The following is an 18,874-nucleotide window of genomic DNA, read 5'->3' as shown; positions in this document are numbered from 1 at the left end:
TATAATTTCTGCTTCTCTTGATTTGTTCTTAAGGATCTGAATTACTATCTAGAGTCATTTCCTTAGTCTAATACAGCTTTGTTCTCATCCACCTTTGTGCTTTTTTGGCAAATGTGTTACATTTCTGTATGTTATTGGCTCAACAATACATCATATGTGTATATATACACATCTATACATACACACACATATTTTTTATATAAATGCTTTTAAAATCAGTTAAGAAAGGAGAAATATATGCACTTATATTGTCTTTTACAATTACATAATTACCTTTACCAGTGCTTTTTGTAAATTCAAATTGCAGTTTGGGATCACCTGTTTTCAATCTAAAGCACTTTTGGTATTCTTGTAAGGTAGGTCTGGAACAAATTCTTTCAGTTTTTCATTTATCTGGAAATGTCTTTATCTCCCTTGCATTATTAAAAGAAAGCTCTGTTGGTAATAGAATTCTTGGTTGAGTTTCTAATTTGAGCTATTTGAATAAGTTATCCCACTGCCTCTGGCCTACAGGTTTTTGAGAAGTCAGCTGTATGTTTTGTAGAGGTTCCCTTGTAAATGATGAGTCCTTTTTCTCTTGTTGCTTGCAAGATTTTCTCCTTGTCTTTGGCTTTTAGCATTTTTAGTATGATGTACCTGTTTGTGGATCTCTTTAACTTTATCCTGCTCAGAATTATTAAGCTTCCTGGATGTGTAGGTTGTTTTCCAATAAATTTGCGAAGTTTTCAGCCATCATTTCTTTTAACATTTTTTCTTCATTCTCTTCTCTCCTCTCCTCTCCTGGTACTTCCATCATATATCTGTTGGTACATTCATGGTGTCCCATATTTCTCTGAATCTTGCTTTACTTTTCCTTACTATTTTTTTCTCTGTTCTTTACCTTGTGTACTCTCTATTGATATAATCACCAAATTATTCTTTCTTCTGACAGTCTCACTCAAATGTAGAGCCCCATTAGTGAATTTTTATTGCAGTTATTGTATTTTATTGTACCTTTCAACTCCAAAATTTCCATTTGGTTCTTCTTTTTCCTTTTAACAATTTCTATCTTTCTACTCATATTCTTCATTTGATGGGACATTGTTATCAACCCTTGCATTATTTTTAAATCATGGCTTCCTTTAGTTCTCTGAATATAATGGCTACTTTTAAGTCTTTGTCTATTAAACTCAACTGGTCATTCTCACAGTTTCTGTCACCTGCTTTTTCCCCCAGTGTGTAGGTCATTCTTTCCTGTTTCTTCACGTCTCATATTTTTCTTGGAAATGACATTTTATATAATATATAGTAGCAACCCTGGATACTGCCCATACCCTCCAAAACTTGCTATTGCTATTTGCTTATTTACTCCATGACTAGATGAATTACTTTAGTTCAGTATATTCTTCCCCTCCTTCTCTACAGATGTTCCTCTTCAGGGGGCTCACCCTTGGTTATGCCACAGTCATCCTAAAATGACAGTGGCTTTGGCTGGCCTCTCTTTGACCTTCTTTTTCCTGACCACACCCAGCTGGCTAAGTTCCACTAACTACCAGCTGATTGACCTACTGTCTTCAACAATGCCCTGGGCATAAATTGTTCCACAAACTGAACCAATCTATTAGGGGTCCTTTGAAGGGACAGTCTCTGAGGTCAGTATTTAAGGTTTGTTCTAACCACAGGAGGGTTCCTCCCAGCTGTTTCTTTCTCCTTTTCTCTCTAGAAAACTAGCCCATCTTCTGGCTAGCCTATATGTCCAATGAATCTATCAATCTCCCTCCAATTCCTCCTTTCTCCACAACCCGCACCCTTAGGCATGAACTTCACACTCTGTTGCAAATGATGTTGGTTCCTTTGGGGAGAGATTCAGAGATCTCTGTTGTAAGATCTGCTTGTTCCTCTGGGTAAAATTTTGGAGTCCTGGTTCTGATGCCGGGACAAAGACAATGTCATGCTTTTCCCTGGGTGACACCTCCTTGGGAGCTGATTTGAGGGGATAGGGGAGCAGCAACCCCAGTTATCCTCAGCTTGCCTCTCCCAGAGTAGAATCTACATCCCACAAGCCAAGGCCAAGGGCAAATGGGGCGCCTCTATTTTCAGTGGTGCCATATCCATCGTATAGACTCTGTCCTGTGAGTGTGGGCCGGGTTAAAGGAGGGGGGACCCTACCTCTCAGCTGCCCTCACCTAGAATTTAGTCTCAGCAACAGGTAGCAAGGGCAGGATGAGAAATGTTAATCGTACATCTCTACTGGGAAGACAGCCTTCTACCTGAAAAAAGAGGAAAGAGGGAGCTCTATATTCTTGAATGCATCAGTTTAGAGGACAGTTTCCATCTTGCTCAGCTAATAGGAGGTAGGGAGGGAGCAGGTCTCAGTTTAAATACCACAGACTTTCACTTTTCTTACTAAGTTTTAGTAAATTTTCTTGAATATTTCTTCAATGACTGTATGCTCTGTGGACTATTTCCAGGGACTTTAAATGGTTATTTTTTAAAAAATAATAGTCACCCATTTTAGTGGGAAACAGGTCTGTAGAACTCCTCACACTGTCATCACTGGAAGTGGAACTTCTGGATGAGTTTTTCTGGTAAGAGAAAATGAATCTGAAACTCTTAAGTCCAAATTGGAGATATTATTATTATTCTGAGAAATAAATCTCAAAAAATGATCCAAAGATCATTGTATGGGCTGCCACATCTATGGCTTGCTAAGTCAGAAGAGCTGTTTTGTTCTTTCTCCCTACATTTAGTCTTTCAATGCCTTGGCAAACATCTAAAATAAAAAAAGGAGTCTGAAAAGAAGTTTAAATTATTTTGAACTACTATGAGGCATTCACCCTGGTCTATGATACAATTCAGCCCTTCTAGTAAAGTTTTATGCCAGATTCCAGCTGGACAGGAACTTTGAAAAGTAAAAGGTTTAGGATGCTTTTGGTTGTGTGTGTGAGAGAGTTTTAAAGAAATCAAGATGTTGAAAATGATTATCTTTAAAGTTACTGTCTTCTAAATAAGAACTGTGCTTGCATCATGTATCAAAGTATTCCCTAAGGTGAGACATCAAAATTTGAGTCAAATTTACAGGGCATACAAAGCTCATTCTGCTTTAGTGAAAACTGGGGAGTTTAACAATTTCAAGTAACTAAAATAAGTGTAAAGGACTTTCAGAACAAGCATCCATACCTTGAGCTATTCCTAAGCAGGGATTCACAGTATAGAACTGCTGGTTCTATCTTGGTACATTTTCCTTAGGGGACTCTAATATGGAAATTTACCTGCTCATTTTCTAGAGTCTACAATGGCAATCTATGCATCTGTAGCTGAGAAAGTGCCAAACCACACACCATAGGCAAATAGCCAATTTAGCAACCAAAGTCTAACACAGGACTTGGCACACAGGAATTACTGAAAAATTATTTGTAGACTACAGAGATCTCTACTAATATGCCAAGTACATCCAAGTCTGGGGTGGGTGAAGTAAAAAGAAGAAAATCTCAAATGATGGAATGAACTTTCATGTTCATATAAATTTATTTCATACCATAAACTGGCTCCACAAGCAATATTATTTCCAAACCAGTAACATTTTTTTATGTTCCCCTCCAAAGGAATATATAAGATAATCAAGAATGCTCAATTTTATAGAAAATAAATGATTTCAAAAAAAGTATCTATTGGTCTTTGCTTATGCCACTAATCACATTACTATAGAAGGATATATAACATATGTTATATAATTATAACATATTTTATATTTTATTTTTTATTTATATTTAATAACATCTATTTTTTTAAATGTTTGTTTATTTTTGAGAGAGAGACAGGGTGTGAGCAGGTGAGGGGCAGAGAGAGAGGGAGACACAGAATCTGAAGCAGGCTCCAGGCTCTGAGCTGTCAGCAAAGAGTCTGACACAGGGCTTGAACCCACAGACTGCAAGATCATGACAAGAAACGAAGTCAGACACTTAACCAACTGAGCCACTCAGGCGCTCCTATAATTATCATGTTATTAAATCATTATAATCTATAATAGAAAAGTTTAAAATACAGAATAGGGAAAGAAAAATGTCATCTACAATAAACAAGAAAAAAGTTTAAAATACAGAACAGGGAAAGAAAAATCAGATAGCCACCATTTAGCAAATTTCTTTATAGTCATTTTTCTTTGAACAGTTTTTATTACTTTTGCATGACTGTGATCATCCTGTATAAATACTTTTATATCCATTTTTTTTCACGTTAAACATTGCATTGAGATTCTGCTGTATAATTAGGAGAATATCAAATTCAAAGTCAAACAATATTGTACAAGTAACAGGAATTCTGGCCTCTACTCAATCTCCGAGTTCCCTCCATTTATTTAACAGGTGTTTACTATAGGTGCCTATTTTATGCCACATGCAGTGTTGGGGGCTGAAAATATAAACAAAACTAAGCCAGAGTTCTTGTTCTCAAAGAGTTCTCAACTCAGCAATTATCCTCTGCCATTATAGAAAATGGGCTTATCTGTGTGAATTTAAAGCTAATGACATAAATGCTTGAAATCTGGCTATTTTCAACTTCACTCTTTTAAGGAAAATCACTATATACACAAAGATTTATCTCAAACAACAACTGAGGTTTTCCACATTTGATACAGCTGTATTCTTATCTTTCAGGTAAAAGAGCTGCAATTCTTTTACTCATTTTATGACATGTATTTTTCAACATTTATTGCAATTAGCACTCTATTGGACTTGAGATCAGTTGTGTTTTAGAAGCCAGTATAAGAGCTTTCATTTCCTCTGATGTAAATTTCAGATTATTCATCATACTTCCCCCCATCCTACCTATTTGCATGATTGATATATTTGTTTATGTGCAAATAAACAACCACAGCCTAGAGGTAGAGGAAGGAATGCAAATACTTCAATAAGTACAGATGCTTATAACCAAATATACAATGATCCACATGCACCTGGAACTATTTACATTATATGTAAAATATAACAGTTGTATCTGACTTTACTTCTCTGGAAAATCTTAAGCACTCCTTTTTTGCTAATTTTCTTTGCTACTTTCCAATTTAAGTCTAGTTGCCTAAATGGTGTCTCAAAGAATTAAATAAGAGATAAAACAAGGTATTGAGTCATAATTTCAAACCTTCTGAAATATACAGTCAGAAAATCTATTCTCTATTTGAGGATCCACTACTTACTAGTCACGGGAGTGTTAGCAAGGTGTCATTAATATAAGCCCCAGTTTTCTTATCCATAAAATAGGGATGGTGATATTCACACCATACTTACAGCATTAGTGCATTACTGTTGCAAAGCAAATCTTTGTAAAAATGCAAACACTACATAAGTGTTAGCAATTAGGTCTAAGGATCATTAATATATAACCATTTCTTAAAAAGGTCATTATAACCAAGTTTTATTTTTTGAGAGGCTCTGTCTGTTCCCTTACATTTACTTCTAAGTTGTCATAAAAGTTTTCAGACGAAAGGTATTGCGTTTTTCAGGAAGACAGCACCTGTAGTTTATCGAAAGGCATGCTGCTATTACCAAAAAGCTGTTGGCAGAAGGCTCCAGAGACATGCTTAGGAAAGAGGAAAAGAGAACTAGGGCAGCAAAACAAACTGGACAGTAACTTGAGTTCCTCCAGGGTTAATGTGGAGGCATGCCTACTAGTCTATGTCTCTCTACACTGAGAACCTAAAAAGCTGTTAGGATGTGGATCCTTTAGAGCATTTCAAGTTTTTAGGGCCTTAGACATGAAAAAGTCACTAATGATTTTAACGCTTGGAGACTAAAATGATTTTCTTTACCTACGCTCTGCCATAGCTAGCTAGGTCCCTAATTGGATTAAAAAAAAATTTTTTTTAATGCTTATTTATTTTTGAGAGAGAAAGAGCGAGCGAGCACATGTGTGGGGGAGGGGCAGAGAGAGAGAGAGGGAGACACAGAATCTGAAGCAGGCTCCAGGCTCTGAGCTGTCAGCACAGAGGCCTAAACGGGGATCCATCTTGCCACTGCAAAATCATGACCCAAACTGAAGGCGGATGCCCAACCGACTGAGCCACCCGGGGGGGCCCCTGGATTTGTTTATTATCAGACCTCCCAGGAAGCAGAAATCTACACACTATCACTGCAAATAACAGGAGTATAGGAGTTACTGTCTCCAAAGACCTAGCAGGCAGTAAAAGACAATACTTTGAAATGTTAGGTTTTGCTACTATCTTACAGAAAATACACATGCTTTATTAACAACTGAGTGGGAAATTATTCTCCCTCAACTGAAACTTATATGAAATGGGGGGAATCCCTGTCTTAATGTACTTACTTACTTATTTTTAAAGTTTATTTATTTTGAGAGAGTTCCCCACACCCCTCCCCTTGATGTGCACAGGAAGGGGAGGGGCTGAGAGACAGGGAGAGAGAGAATCCCAAGCAGGCTCCACACTGTCAGCACAGAGCCTGACTAGGGGCTCAATCTCACAGACCCTGAGATCGTAACCTGAGCTGAAATCAAGAGTCGGATGCTTAATGACTGAGCCACCCAAGCACCACCTAATGTACTTATTTAGACCAGTAAAAGTACTATCAAAGATTCTAGTGTCAGAGCCCCAAGACACAATGAATCAACAGATACAGTATGGATTCTCTCAAATAAAATCAAAATAGTAGCTGCCTCCCTCACCTGAATACCTATCATGAGTGTGTAAAAAAATAGGTTAACACCTTGCTTTTTTCCCACTTAACTCTCTGTCCCATTAACACATACCTGTCTCTCTCCTTCTCCCCCTCCCCTTCTTCCTCTCTTTCCTACATCATAATATTCCATTATGCAGATGCACCCTAGTTCTTCAAATACTCCCTGATTTCTGGAGACTTGTTTGCTTCTAATTATTTGCTATTATGTATAGTGCTTCAATGAAGCTTTGCTTACCTGGTTCTACCTATCCACAAAATAGATTTCTAAAAGTGACATTGCTTGGTCAAAGGGCAAAATGCATCTATAATTTTGGTAGATAGTGCCAGTTTCTGTTCCATAGGAATTGTGGCCATTTTGCACTGCCACCAAATGTGAGTACTTATTTTCTGAAGATCATTTATAAAAATATACATGCCTGGATTCCACCTCCCAAATTCTGACTTAGGAGATAAGGAGTCAGGCCTGAGTAGGCCTATCTTGAAAACGCTCTCCAAACAGCGTATCTCTAGTTGAGAATCCATTCTACAATGTACTCTAGTCTTGTTTACATTGTTCAAATCCAAAAGAAAATGTTTAACCTCCAAAGTTTATACCCCATGTCACTCATTCAATAAATACTTTTTGAGTACCTATTATGTGCTGGGCACTCTAGATGTCAAGGATATAAAGATATATAACAGTATCTATCATTAGAGTTTGCAGGGTGTAACAATGAGAAATGTCAATATATAATTAAGAGACAACATATAAATATAGTGTTAGAGATATACATAGAATTTTATGGGAACACTGGAGAGGTACTTCGCCCTGACAGAATGCTAGAGGAGGCTTCCTGAAGGAGGTGCTCTTAGAGCTGAGTAAGAATTAACCAGGTAAAAAGAGGAAGAGGTATACAAGAAAGAGAGGGCATTCTAGGTAGAAAACAACATATACAAAGTTAGGAAGTAAGAAACAGAAGGGATGTGTATGTATATACAGCTGAAGCATATTGCTAAAGCACAAAATACAACAGAATAGTAAGCAATAGGCTGCAAAAGTGGGCAGAGATCAGATCACTGCACATGTAGTATACCATGTTAAGATACTTGACCTTATTCTCTAGGCAAAGGAAGTCACTCAAGAGTTTTAAGGATGGAAGTGACAAGATCATATTGTTTTAGAATTATGGACAATGGACTGAAAGGGCATATAACTGGAAAAAGAACGATTAGGAAACTGGTACAGAACTCAGACGAAGGCTTGCATTAGGGCGGGGATTAAGGGGAGAGAGTACTAAAGGAATCTTAAGAGGTAAAATGTGCAAAATGCAGACATTAGGTAGGGGTGGAGGTAAATAAAGGGATGATTTCAAGGTATTATCAAACCACTTCCAACAAAGTACTGGATTTAAGCTATTTTTTCAGCAGCAGTGATAGGTTTACACTCAATCATGCCCTCTCACTTGGGTCTTGACATTTGTAAGGTCAGGGATAGATGTATGGGGCTGAGCAAAATGCTCGTGGGGAATTGGTAGCCTTCTCCTTTAGCATCATGCTCTAATCAGCTAAGTAAAGCAACCACAGGCAACCCCAACCGGCAAACATAACATTATATGACCATATCTCAGATGCACCCTTTCTTGTAATAACTCATCTACTGGCAAGTCTCTTGACTCCCATTTTTCTCTATGCCTGTTAAGTCAGTGACCGAGACAATTGCTGACAACACAAATAACTGCCAGTACAGGAACAACGTGTAGTTGAAGGGCAGCAGCATCAACAGCTGCTTTCCCAAAACTTAAGCCAAAGCCAAGTTTCACAACATCAACAACACGTTTTGGGCAATCTATAGGTCTATTACCAAATAAAGTCAAGCTCTGGAGGTGAGAAGATATGGAGAGAGTCCCCTTTGAACTGTTCCCATTCCCCTGATTTACGCAAGCGTAATGGTCCTGTGGAGATGGAACAGGAGAAAGTTGTGTGTAATCCATACTAACCTTGGTACTTGTCTTTTTCTCAGTTCCTAAAAACAAACTGAAAGGAAACCAAAAACTGAACAATCATCAGATAAAAACAAGTTCACTGTTTAGAAAGTCCATGAATGAAACACACACATACCCTCTCCCCACACACACACGGTAACACCAAGGCTTACCTTTCTTTTATCTTCATCTGTTGATTCAAATTTGAAAGTAGCCCTATGCTGAGGGGGGGAAAAAAGGGAAACAATGTCATTTTAAATACACAGAGTTTTAATTGCAGCTATATTTAAAAGGTATCTTTGTAAAAATCTTGCCTTTCCATATCATATTTCAACACTCGTATTGAAGCAAGAGAGATGGGCATGTAAGCAAATAATTATAAAGCAGTGTGAAAGACTACAGCAGAAAAACAGACAAAAGAACATAGAGTACCAAGCCACTAACTCTACCCAGGAAAATCTGGAATGCTTTGCATAGAGTACAGAGCATCTGAACTGGACCTTGGGGGATGAATAGGAGTTTTCCAGGAGGCAAATGGAAAGCACTCTAGAGACAGAAACAAAGACTCAGATGTGTGAAATGGTATGATATATTTGTGAAATAAACAGCTCTGCCAGAGTGAAATATAGGACATGTGAGGGGATGGGAGAGTAGAGAAAGAAGAGAATGGAAAAGTAAACTGGACAGAAATTTGGAAGGGTCTTCCAATGTTGCTGAGTTTGTACTTTCTTTTTCATATGCACTAAGAAATGATCAGGGAATTGTAGACAGGGAAGAGATTTGATAGACTGGTATTTCAGAAAAGTAATTCTGTAAGAATTAAGGTTTAAATTATGGCTCTACCACTAACTAGCAGAGCAAGTAACAAAATCTCTATCAATGGATTTCTCATGTGAATAGAGGGGATACCTAGTTCTCTGAGCTGCTGTTAGGGTTAAAACAGCAAAGGCATATATATATACCATCTCAGTGCCTGGCACATAGTAAACACTCAGTAAATATTAGGATTATAATGATTATGACTCCAATGATATTGAGGAAAAAAATAACCAGAAGCGAAGAAAGTGTCATGACTCTCCTGAGATGACTGGCAACACTATATTTTCCACTCTGTAGCTTAAACAGAGGATGGAGTAAGTTGACTTGCCCACAGCCACAGAAACAGTGATAGGACCCAAAAATTGAGCACAAAATTTCTCATTCTTTTCTCAAGTTTTATTCAGGGGAACCTAGTGCTCTTATGAATCTTGAGTTTTCCTTTAAAAGCAATCTCCACTGAACATCTTTGTTTTGTCTGTTTTTTTGTTTTTGTATTTTCCTCATTGGTCACACTGACATTTATTAGCAACTCATCAGGAGTTAAGTACACAAAGTACTAAAGATATCATCATTACAGGTGGTTCTGTGTCGTCAGCTTTGCAGAAGAAGCAATTTTTGAAATTAAGTGAGATGGAGAAATGCTGACAGAGAAGTGGTTCTGAATGTAAGAAATGGTCAGAGGGAAGACTGAGGTAAGAAAGAAGGGTTGTTTGAAGAAACTGAAGAGAGGCTGCTTCACATATGGTTTGCAAAACAATTAAAATAGATGATGTTAGGTGGTTAGATGGCTTGGATTTAAAAATTTATACCTAAACTGGCAGATAGGTGATAGGCAACCAAGGAAGACAGAGGTAGGTGTGAACAGTACAGCATTCTGGGAGAATTTCAGGCCAGATCAAAGGAGAGAGCAAGACTGAGGACATAAAGCCTTCTAAGAAATGGGCATCAATAATCCAGGTGCAAAATTGCTGGCAGCAGTATAAATTGACATAAACTTTAAAAGGGAAAGTAATTTGGCAACACATACAAGAAAACATGAAGATATTCACATCCTTTCACTCAGAACTTCTACTTGTAGGAATTTATCTTAATGAAATCATCCAGAAGGAGAGTAAAGTCATATATGTAAGCATATTCACTGCAGTGTTATCTAATATTATGGAAGAAAGAGACAACTGAATATCTAACAACAGGAGACTGATGAAATAAACTGCTGTGCATCCACCTGATAAAATATTATATTGCAATAAAAAAAAGATGGCTAAAAACCTCTGTTAACAACATGGAAAATTACTTATAATGGCATCAGTGGAAAAATAGTAAAACACCAAGCTAGATGTCTACAATGACAGTACCTACATATGTATACGGATGCATTAAAGGCTTGAGTGTTGAAATGCAAAAATAAAAGCAACTGGGGGCACTTGAGTGGCTCAGTCAGTGAAGCGTCTGACTCTGGATTTCAGCTCAGGTCATGATCTCACAGCGAGATCAAGTCCTACATTGGGCTCCTCGCTGACAGCACGCAGCCTGCTTCAGATTCCCTCTCTCCTTCTCTCTCTGTCTCTCCCCTGCTCATGCACACGCATGCGTGCTCTCTCTCTCAAAATAAATAAACCTTAAAAAAAATAATAAAAGCAACCGTACAGTGGAATATCTGGTGATTTTTTTTTTGACAAAATCATTGTTGGTGCAGTATTTTTATAATTAAAAGGGAAATATTAAAAATAAAAGATAAACCAATGAATGAACAAGGAAAGAAAGAAAGAAAAAAGGAAGAACAAGTTGTAAATCTGAAGGCTATAACTGGGGAATTTATAGACCTGAGGTTTAGTAAAAACTAACTCTAGATAAAAGATAAAGAAACAACAGACATCAGGCTAAGGTTGTAAACTGAAGCTTAGTAAAAGTCCAATACAAATGAAAATAAATTGCACTTAGAAACCAAAAAACCTATGGCTTTTTTGCCATTATATGTGAAATATTAATTCCATAAATTATCTGCCATAAATGAACCTAGTCGCCAATACAGTGGTTCTCCTCAACTTTTTCTGGCATCTATGATAAAGGCATAGAGAAATAAATCATCTTTTGGAAAGATCTTCATTAAGTTATAAAAATATCTTTTAAACAGTTTCTACGTAGAATTAATCTTTCATGGTGAAAATTTTGAATAGTACCAAGGACTAAATTTTCTGTTGCTTTTAAATGCAAGGCTGATCCTCTCATAAAACCACAACGTTACAAAAAGAAAGAAAGAAAGAAAGAAAGAAAGAAAGAAAGAAAGAAAGAAAGAAAAGCTTTCAAAAGCCCTAACTAGCATGAGGGCTTAATTTAATTAGAAAATATACTGGCATGTGAGGCAATACAAATTGAATTTTGAATGTGCCAATCTATTCAGAAGCTCAACCCCCCAAGATTGTTTGGATCCAAAGATGTTGGCTTCTCTAAGGCTGGTTTCTTTTATACAACTTAGATCATACCTAACCTATTCAGTACTTCTAACCCTTACTCTCTCTCCTTTCTAAGGCTGAAAGAGAAGGGAAGGGGAACTAGCATTTCTGGCTATAAATACCTTTATAGAACTGCTAGCCAACAGTCAACCACCTCACCTTCTTTATGTGCTTAATTTCCAGATGAACAGGAGCAACAAGTCAAATATAAACTAAAGAGTAAAACCATTGTTCAATTTAGAGACCAAGTAAACTAGGAACAGCTCAGTGACACACCAGACTCACAAGGACTCCTCCCCATAGGTTTTTATATCCTATGAGTAGGCTCTAAAAAGCTCAGGCTCAGGAGGCAGACAGCAATGGGTTTGAGTCCAGTCCAGCTGCTTACTAAAAGTGTGACCTTGGTCAAGTTATTCAGCTTTACTACCTGTCAGAGTTTCCTTATCTTTTATGTATGGCACCTTGCACATAGCAGGTGTTCAGTAAGTGGCCACTATTGTTATTATAGCATGGCCTATGATGTGGCATCTGGCCAAATACCTATTAGAGAACTAGGAGTTATTTCATATTTCAGAAGATACACTCAAAAGTACTGATACAAGGGAATTAGCCTAACTGGGGTGGTGTGTGTGTACATGTTGTGCTGTATTTCACAAATAGAGGTTACTTCTAGAACTAAACACCAGTAACTGAGGTTACAGAATTTCAATCTGGAAACAAGAACAAGGTATAACAAAGGAACAACTCACTAAACATGCTCCTCTGCAAAAATGTGTGGAATGAGCTCAGAGTCGGAACTCAACCTCAAAGTGGAAAGCAAAAAGTCTTCTTACATGGTCCAGTATATTTACATACCCTATTCAAATGTGTAGACTGTATTTCTAGAACTGTCTCAATATTAGGTCCCGATCAATCAGGTTCTTCTAGCACATAAATGAAGACCTCACAGCTATCAGTGTTATCTTCCTCTCTTATGAGGACTACTCTTGGAGATCTACCTGATTGTATCTGAAATAACTTTTCCCTTTAATTTGGCCATAAATTTGCCACATTTCCAAAACGAAATCCTGTTGGAGCTTGTTATAAGGTAATTATATGCCCAGGTGGCTTTTATGGCTATCAAGCCATCTCTCTGGCTATCATTATAGTTGATGACTCTAGGCCTCAGTTTCTTCACCTATTAACTGAAGGGGATAGATCCAATTACCTTTGAGAGTCCTTCTAGTCTAAATAACTTGTGATTCAAGGAACTAAGATATTGTACACCTCAGAGCCCTTGATCACTGTTTGTTGTGATAATCATAATGAGGGTAACCAATCTCTCTATTAAATCTGTATCAGAGCAGGCCCTGAAGGAGGAGGAGGAGCTTGGACAGCCTAGACTAGAACAATACATACCTCCCATAATTAACAGCTCATTCTATAACTAGAATGGAAGTGATTAGGACCCAACAGTAACCAAAGAAAGTAATGTACTGGTCCTGAACACCTTTTGCTCTTCTGTGCTCAAAAACACAGAATAGACAGGGTAAAGGCAACATAAACCCACTTCTAGCTATGTGCCCTTGAGCTCATAGTCACCTTGTCTTTATGAACCTCAATTTCCTATTCCCCTTGCAAAAGAGAATACTTCTATCTCCCTCGTAAGTTTTAATATAAGAGGATTAGATGTGATGATATGTGCAAGTGCTTAGGACAGATAATACATAGTACATAGCAAGCACTCAATAAAGGTTAACAGGTGAATTGAGACAAATGGAAAAGATCAACCACTCTTCCTATTTGTTTTTTAATACTTCCCTATGTTGGGTCAACTTGTATTATGCCCTCGAGAAACAGACAAGTTTAATTTTTCCTGGGATAGTAGATCTTCCCTCTCCCCAGGATAACAAGAGTCAGTGAATGAAGCAAGAAGGCTCGAAAATTACAGTCTCTTTAAACACAGAAATCAGATGTTGTTACCTGGAGCCAGATAGGTAACTGTGGCTCTAAACATGGTACAAGGTATTTTGCTACCCATTAGAAAATGTAAGGGTCAAGGAAAATGAGAAGTTATGGAGTATACTCCCCAATTATTTTTATCAGGCTAAATCAACTCAGTGCTACATGTTTAATTCCTGCCTTTGTTGTTCTAAAGTTAGGGGTTCTTCTTCAGTGCCAGGCACTGTTTCAAGGGCTTTAGACATATAACTCATTTAATCCTGACAACAAATCTATGATGTAGGTACTATTATTGTCCCTGTTTGACAGGTAAGGAAATTGAGGCACAGCAAAGTTAAGTTAACTTGTCTGAGGCTACATGGATGGTTAAGTTGAAGATCAGAGTCAGGCAGTCTGGCTCCAGAGCCTGTGCTATGGCCACAAGACGTCTTGAGTACCTTGATCTATTAGAACTATAACTCACTGAGTAAACGCCTCCTAGGTGCCCTGTGCTCAGTGTGCAGCATTAAACTTCAGTTAATTAAAGGTGCATAATAAGTTAGGTAATATTATCCCTATTTTACAGATAAGAAAGCCATGACCCAGGCTTAAAATAACAAATCCATAGTCATAAAGCCAATAAAAGGCAGATTTGAACCAAGATTTATCTGACTCTAAATTCTACCTTCTTTCCACTATCTTGAGCCATTAAACATGCTCCTCTGCAAAAATCTGTGGAACGAACTCAAAGAGTCAGAACTCAACCTCCAAGTGGAAAGCAAAAAGTCCTCTTACATGGTCCAAGATATTGACATATCCTATTCAAATGTGTATACCATATTTCTAGAACTGTCTCAAATTCCGGCTTTATTAGAGAAATAAAGTAGCATAAAGAACCTCCTCCCCTAAACAATGACCCAATCACTTTCTCTGTACATGATTCATTTCTGTTCTTGGTTGGACTCCTCGATGCCCCACAATCACCTCTCATTCTAAACATTTCTCAAATCCGTTTTTTCCAGGTAAGAAAAATGAAGCGCACAGTGTTCAGCTACTTTTTCAGCATCTCAGACTCCATATCCCATAGAGCTGGGCAATTTAATTCCACCTCCCCATTCTTACTGCCAGACCACCGCAATCATACTTTCCCTTCCTATTCATCTGCCTCCAAGGTCTCTCTCGCCTTGAGGAGCAAAGCCCCACCAACAACATGAACCTCAGCTATTTTCTTGGTATGCTAGCCCTACCATAATCAGCATTAAACAGGAGAGCTCTTTCCTGAAGGAGCTGACTGACCCGGTTCACATCAAGTCAGAGCATTCTGAGGCTTGGCCCAAAAAGTACTTCAGGAATAGCATCTTAAATAATATACACTGGGCATTACAACTCTAAAAACATTCCCAGTGTGAAAGGGGAGCTGGAGAGGTCCAGAACTTAAGCTCTGATAGCAGTTGGCCAGGAGCGGTGTACAGAAAGCAACCTGGAGGGAGATCAAGGAGGGGAAGAGGTAGACTCAAGGAAGCAAATCTGGAGTTCTAATCAGTTTAGTCTTGGAGGGAAGAAGAAATATTGAAGAAGGTGGTAAGATCCAGTTAGAGGTTTTTCCTCCTCCCGTCCCTAAAGAAGAAAGTTCCTACTGATTGCTAGATATCTGGCATATAGTAACTGCAAAATAAATACTAGTTGATTCAACACTATTTCTTTCTTTTGAGCATTAGTTTGTAGCTGCCTCCGATCTTTTTTTAAATCAAGTTAAATGAATATCATCTCCGTAATATGAACACCCATGTATCAAGTGAATTTCTCTCAAATTAGGCAGATATGCAACAATAAAGCATACTAGAAAGTGAAGGAGATGGGGCGCCTGGGTGGCTCAGTCGGTTAAGCGTCTGACTTCGGCTCAGGTCATGATCTCGCGGTCTGTGAGTTCGAGCCCCGCGTCGGGCTCTGTGCTGACAGCTCAGAGCCTGGAGCCCATTTCAGATTCTGTGTCTCCCTCTCTCTGACCCTCCCCCATTCATGCTCTGTCTCTCTCTCTCTCAAAAATAAACATTAAAAAAATTTTTTTAAATAAAAAAAAAAAAAGAAAGTGAAGGAGCTAAGATACGAACAGAACTGAATCCATCCATCCATCCTCCGAAACAAAGTAGCACAGTACTGTAGAAAGAGCAATTAGAAAACCAAGATTCGAATCGTAGCCCCATCTCTCAACGGCAACATTATCCTAAATGTCATTTGTGAAACCACCAGTTCCTCACAGGGTTGTTGGGGAAGGTTCAATGGGAATGAAGGTATCTTATTTTGGGACCTTCTCCACCCAGAGCAGAACTGGCACCCTGGCAGGTCAATCGTACAAAGTGTAATAAAGCGCAGTGGTGGGCACGCAGCAAACACAGAAGCGGAAATTAGGAGTACAAGTCAGTCAAAGGAAGGAAGGTGCTGTCTCTCGGGTAAGACTTGGGGTTGAGTGTGTTTTCACAGAAGTGAGTGGTCAGTCATCCCTATAAAGTAGTCTTCTAAATGGAAGAATAAAGGTGTGCTGTGCTACCTTTTGAAGTGACCACGTAAAATTCCTGCAAGAAAAAGTAATGGAGAGCTAACGGTTCCTGGAGAAACATTCAGAGAAGTGGCTGGGATTTACAACAAGATACCTTTTTACTGCAGAGCTGTAAAGTGGAAAGAACAATGAATGGTTTGAAGACCTAGGCTGGAGTCCCAGCTCCCAAGTATGACCTTGGGCAAGTTACTTAACTGATACAGAATCTCAATTGCAAAAGGAGATGAAACCTCACAGGACTGCTGTCAAGATTAAATGAGATACTGGATGGGAAAGCTGTTACCGCGATACAAAGAATAGCTATTGCTAGGAGTCTGAATCTCCCCCCACTTACAACATAGTATGCCCATGACCTTGGCGTGATTTCAGTTCTTAGCACCTCGGTTTTCTCATCTATAAAATGGGGAGGATGACACCCTCTACCCCGTAAACACTCTGAGAATCAAGTTAGACCATATATGAGACCTCAAGCTTTGAAAACTATATAGTGCTATAGGTATAGAAAGAACTGCCACCGTGGCTGATGCGTTTTATGCTTAATCAAGAGCCGTGTTTAAGCACGGAAACACAGATTTTCATGCCATACAGGTGAGGAAGCCTCGCGTGCATTCATGCATCCAAGAGTGGGACACAGGGCACAGACGCACATCTACGGATTCTGGGGGTGTGACTTGCATGCTTCGGGGGGGAGAACCGTGGGACAGTCGGCTGGGCCGGAATCAGAGGAGTGGGCGCCAGAGTGGGGGCAGGGGGATGCAGGATGCACGCACGGGAAAGGCTGGGGGCACAAACACGCATGCCCAAGCCGGAAACGTTTTCTGGGGGGGAGCAGCGCGCATCCCCGGAATGAGGGGGGTTGGGAGGGATGCGATGTGCAAGCCCCGAGGGCGGCCCGGGGGTGCTCTACCGCACGCCCGGGGCCAGGGCGCTTTACCTTATCGCTGTAATCCCTCAGGACCCGCTCGATAGCCCCCGCCTCGCCGGCCCGGACGATGTAGAGGGCGCGCTCCTCATCCATGGCCGCAGGTGCGGGGGAGCCGCGGCCGCTCAGCGCGCCCAAGCCGCTGCCTCCAGGTAAACGCCTCGCGCCCCCGCTCGCTCGCTCGTTCCCAGCTTCCTTCCTTCCCTCCTTCCCTCCCTCCCTCCTGCCTCCAACCCGCCAGCCTCCGCCCGGGCAGGGCCGACGTCACCGCCCCTCAACTTTCACCCCGCGACGTCACCGGTCCCCCAGCAACCGGCGCCTCGCGGCCGCCCCCGACAAGGCCCAGGACTCGATGGAGGCCTGACGAGCGGCCTGAGGCGAGGTCAGGCCCGAGGCCTCGCTTACTCTCCTGCCTCTCCCTCCCTCGCGGAAGAGTCCAGCCTTTTAAGTGGGCTTTCGCAGCCAGAACTGTTCTCTCCTGACCCTCCTCTATGAATCATTCTCCTCAGCTGACGAGAGCGACCCGGCTCTTCCCCGCCCCTCTAAAAGCCAGCAGCTAAACGGACTACAATTCCCTGCGCTCATTGGGGTCATTCCACTCTTCCATCTAATTTACTGGAGTACCGAATGGCATGCCGGGATTAGTAGTCATCCAGCGGGAAAAGACTTCCCGCCAAAGGCATGCTGGGAGCTGTGGTCCGGTCAGGGCCGGAAACGGGAGTCCCGCGGCAGCCAGAGGCCAGCGGCTAGCGACCAAGAGACCGTTAGGGGGAGGGTGTAAGCGTCTGCTCTGCCTCCTTTTTGTTCCTATCAGAGCTGGTTGTCCTGCTCGAGCCTTGGCCGGTCGGACAGGTTGACAGTCGGGGAAACTAGCACCCCTTGGTGGGAACTGTCAAACACCGGTTTAATTCCCTCTTTTTCTTGATTAGCGGTTTCGGTCTCTTTGAAATTCTTTCCTTCCTCCCCTTGTTTGCGGTCATGTTACGTATTCAGCTACAGTAATGTGGGAAATTGCAGGCAGTTATCTGGAGAAAAGGGGATTTTTTTTTTTTCCTTAGTAATAGTTGCTGCCACGTATCGCGTGCCGCGAGGGCTCCAGATTCAGCGTTAGGTCGTTGCCATATAGCTTCTGATTCTCACGACGTGGAGATTTTTCTGGAACCAAAGGAACCAGCATAGGTTAAGTGATATGTCCTGTGTCACAAAACTGGGAAATGGGGAATTAGATTAGATTTGAATCCGGGTCTTTCTCCAAAGGTGACTGCTCTCCGACTGCCAGTCACATACTACCGATGTGCTAGTAATGGTAGTGATGGGGATAGTGAAGATGGAAGAGGTTCACGTTTGCTGAGTGTTTACTACGTGCAAACATTTTGTTACATACTGTGCCTGTGTCCTCTCCGTCAGTTTCTCACAACGTCAGGCAACAAGTATTTGAGAACCTCTGCTGTGTCTGGCACTGTTCAATATAGTTCAGTACTGTCCAGTGTAGATGCAGTGGGCCTCAAAGTCCTTGCCCTTAGGGAGCTCCCATTCTAGTGCTTAACTCTATGAGGTGGGTACTATTCTCA

The 18,874-nt window shown here is 40.3% G+C and overlaps 1 protein-coding gene across 5 annotated transcripts in view; it reads right to left on the bottom strand.

Annotated features, from left to right (window-relative positions):
- The window catches only part of RIC8B (RIC8 guanine nucleotide exchange factor B), a 103,536-nt gene extending 85,524 nt beyond the window's left edge, over positions 1 to 18,012 (bottom strand). For 3 of the 5 annotated variants that reach the window (XR_007456817.1, XR_007456818.1, XR_007456819.1), the window contains exons 1-2: positions 17,316 to 18,012; positions 8,806 to 8,853 (exon numbers count right to left, since the gene is read on the bottom strand). Coding sequence is in view for 2 of the 5 variants with exons in the window: in XM_049626233.1 (XP_049482190.1) it covers positions 8,806 to 8,853; positions 17,316 to 17,399 (132 nt within the window). In the remaining 3 variants the exon portion in view is untranslated. The remainder of the gene's footprint in view (positions 1 to 8,805; positions 8,854 to 17,315) is intronic. The other 2 variants (XM_049626233.1, XM_049626234.1) reach the window with 2 other exon arrangements.
- Between the last annotated feature and the right edge of the window lie 862 nt (positions 18,013 to 18,874).

The sequence above is a fragment of the Panthera uncia genome, chromosome B4 (assembly GCF_023721935.1).
Source record: "Panthera uncia isolate 11264 chromosome B4, Puncia_PCG_1.0, whole genome shotgun sequence".
NCBI classification, from domain to species: Eukaryota; Metazoa; Chordata; class Mammalia; order Carnivora; family Felidae; genus Panthera; species Panthera uncia.
This window is presented reverse-complemented; position numbering and strand designations above follow the sequence as displayed.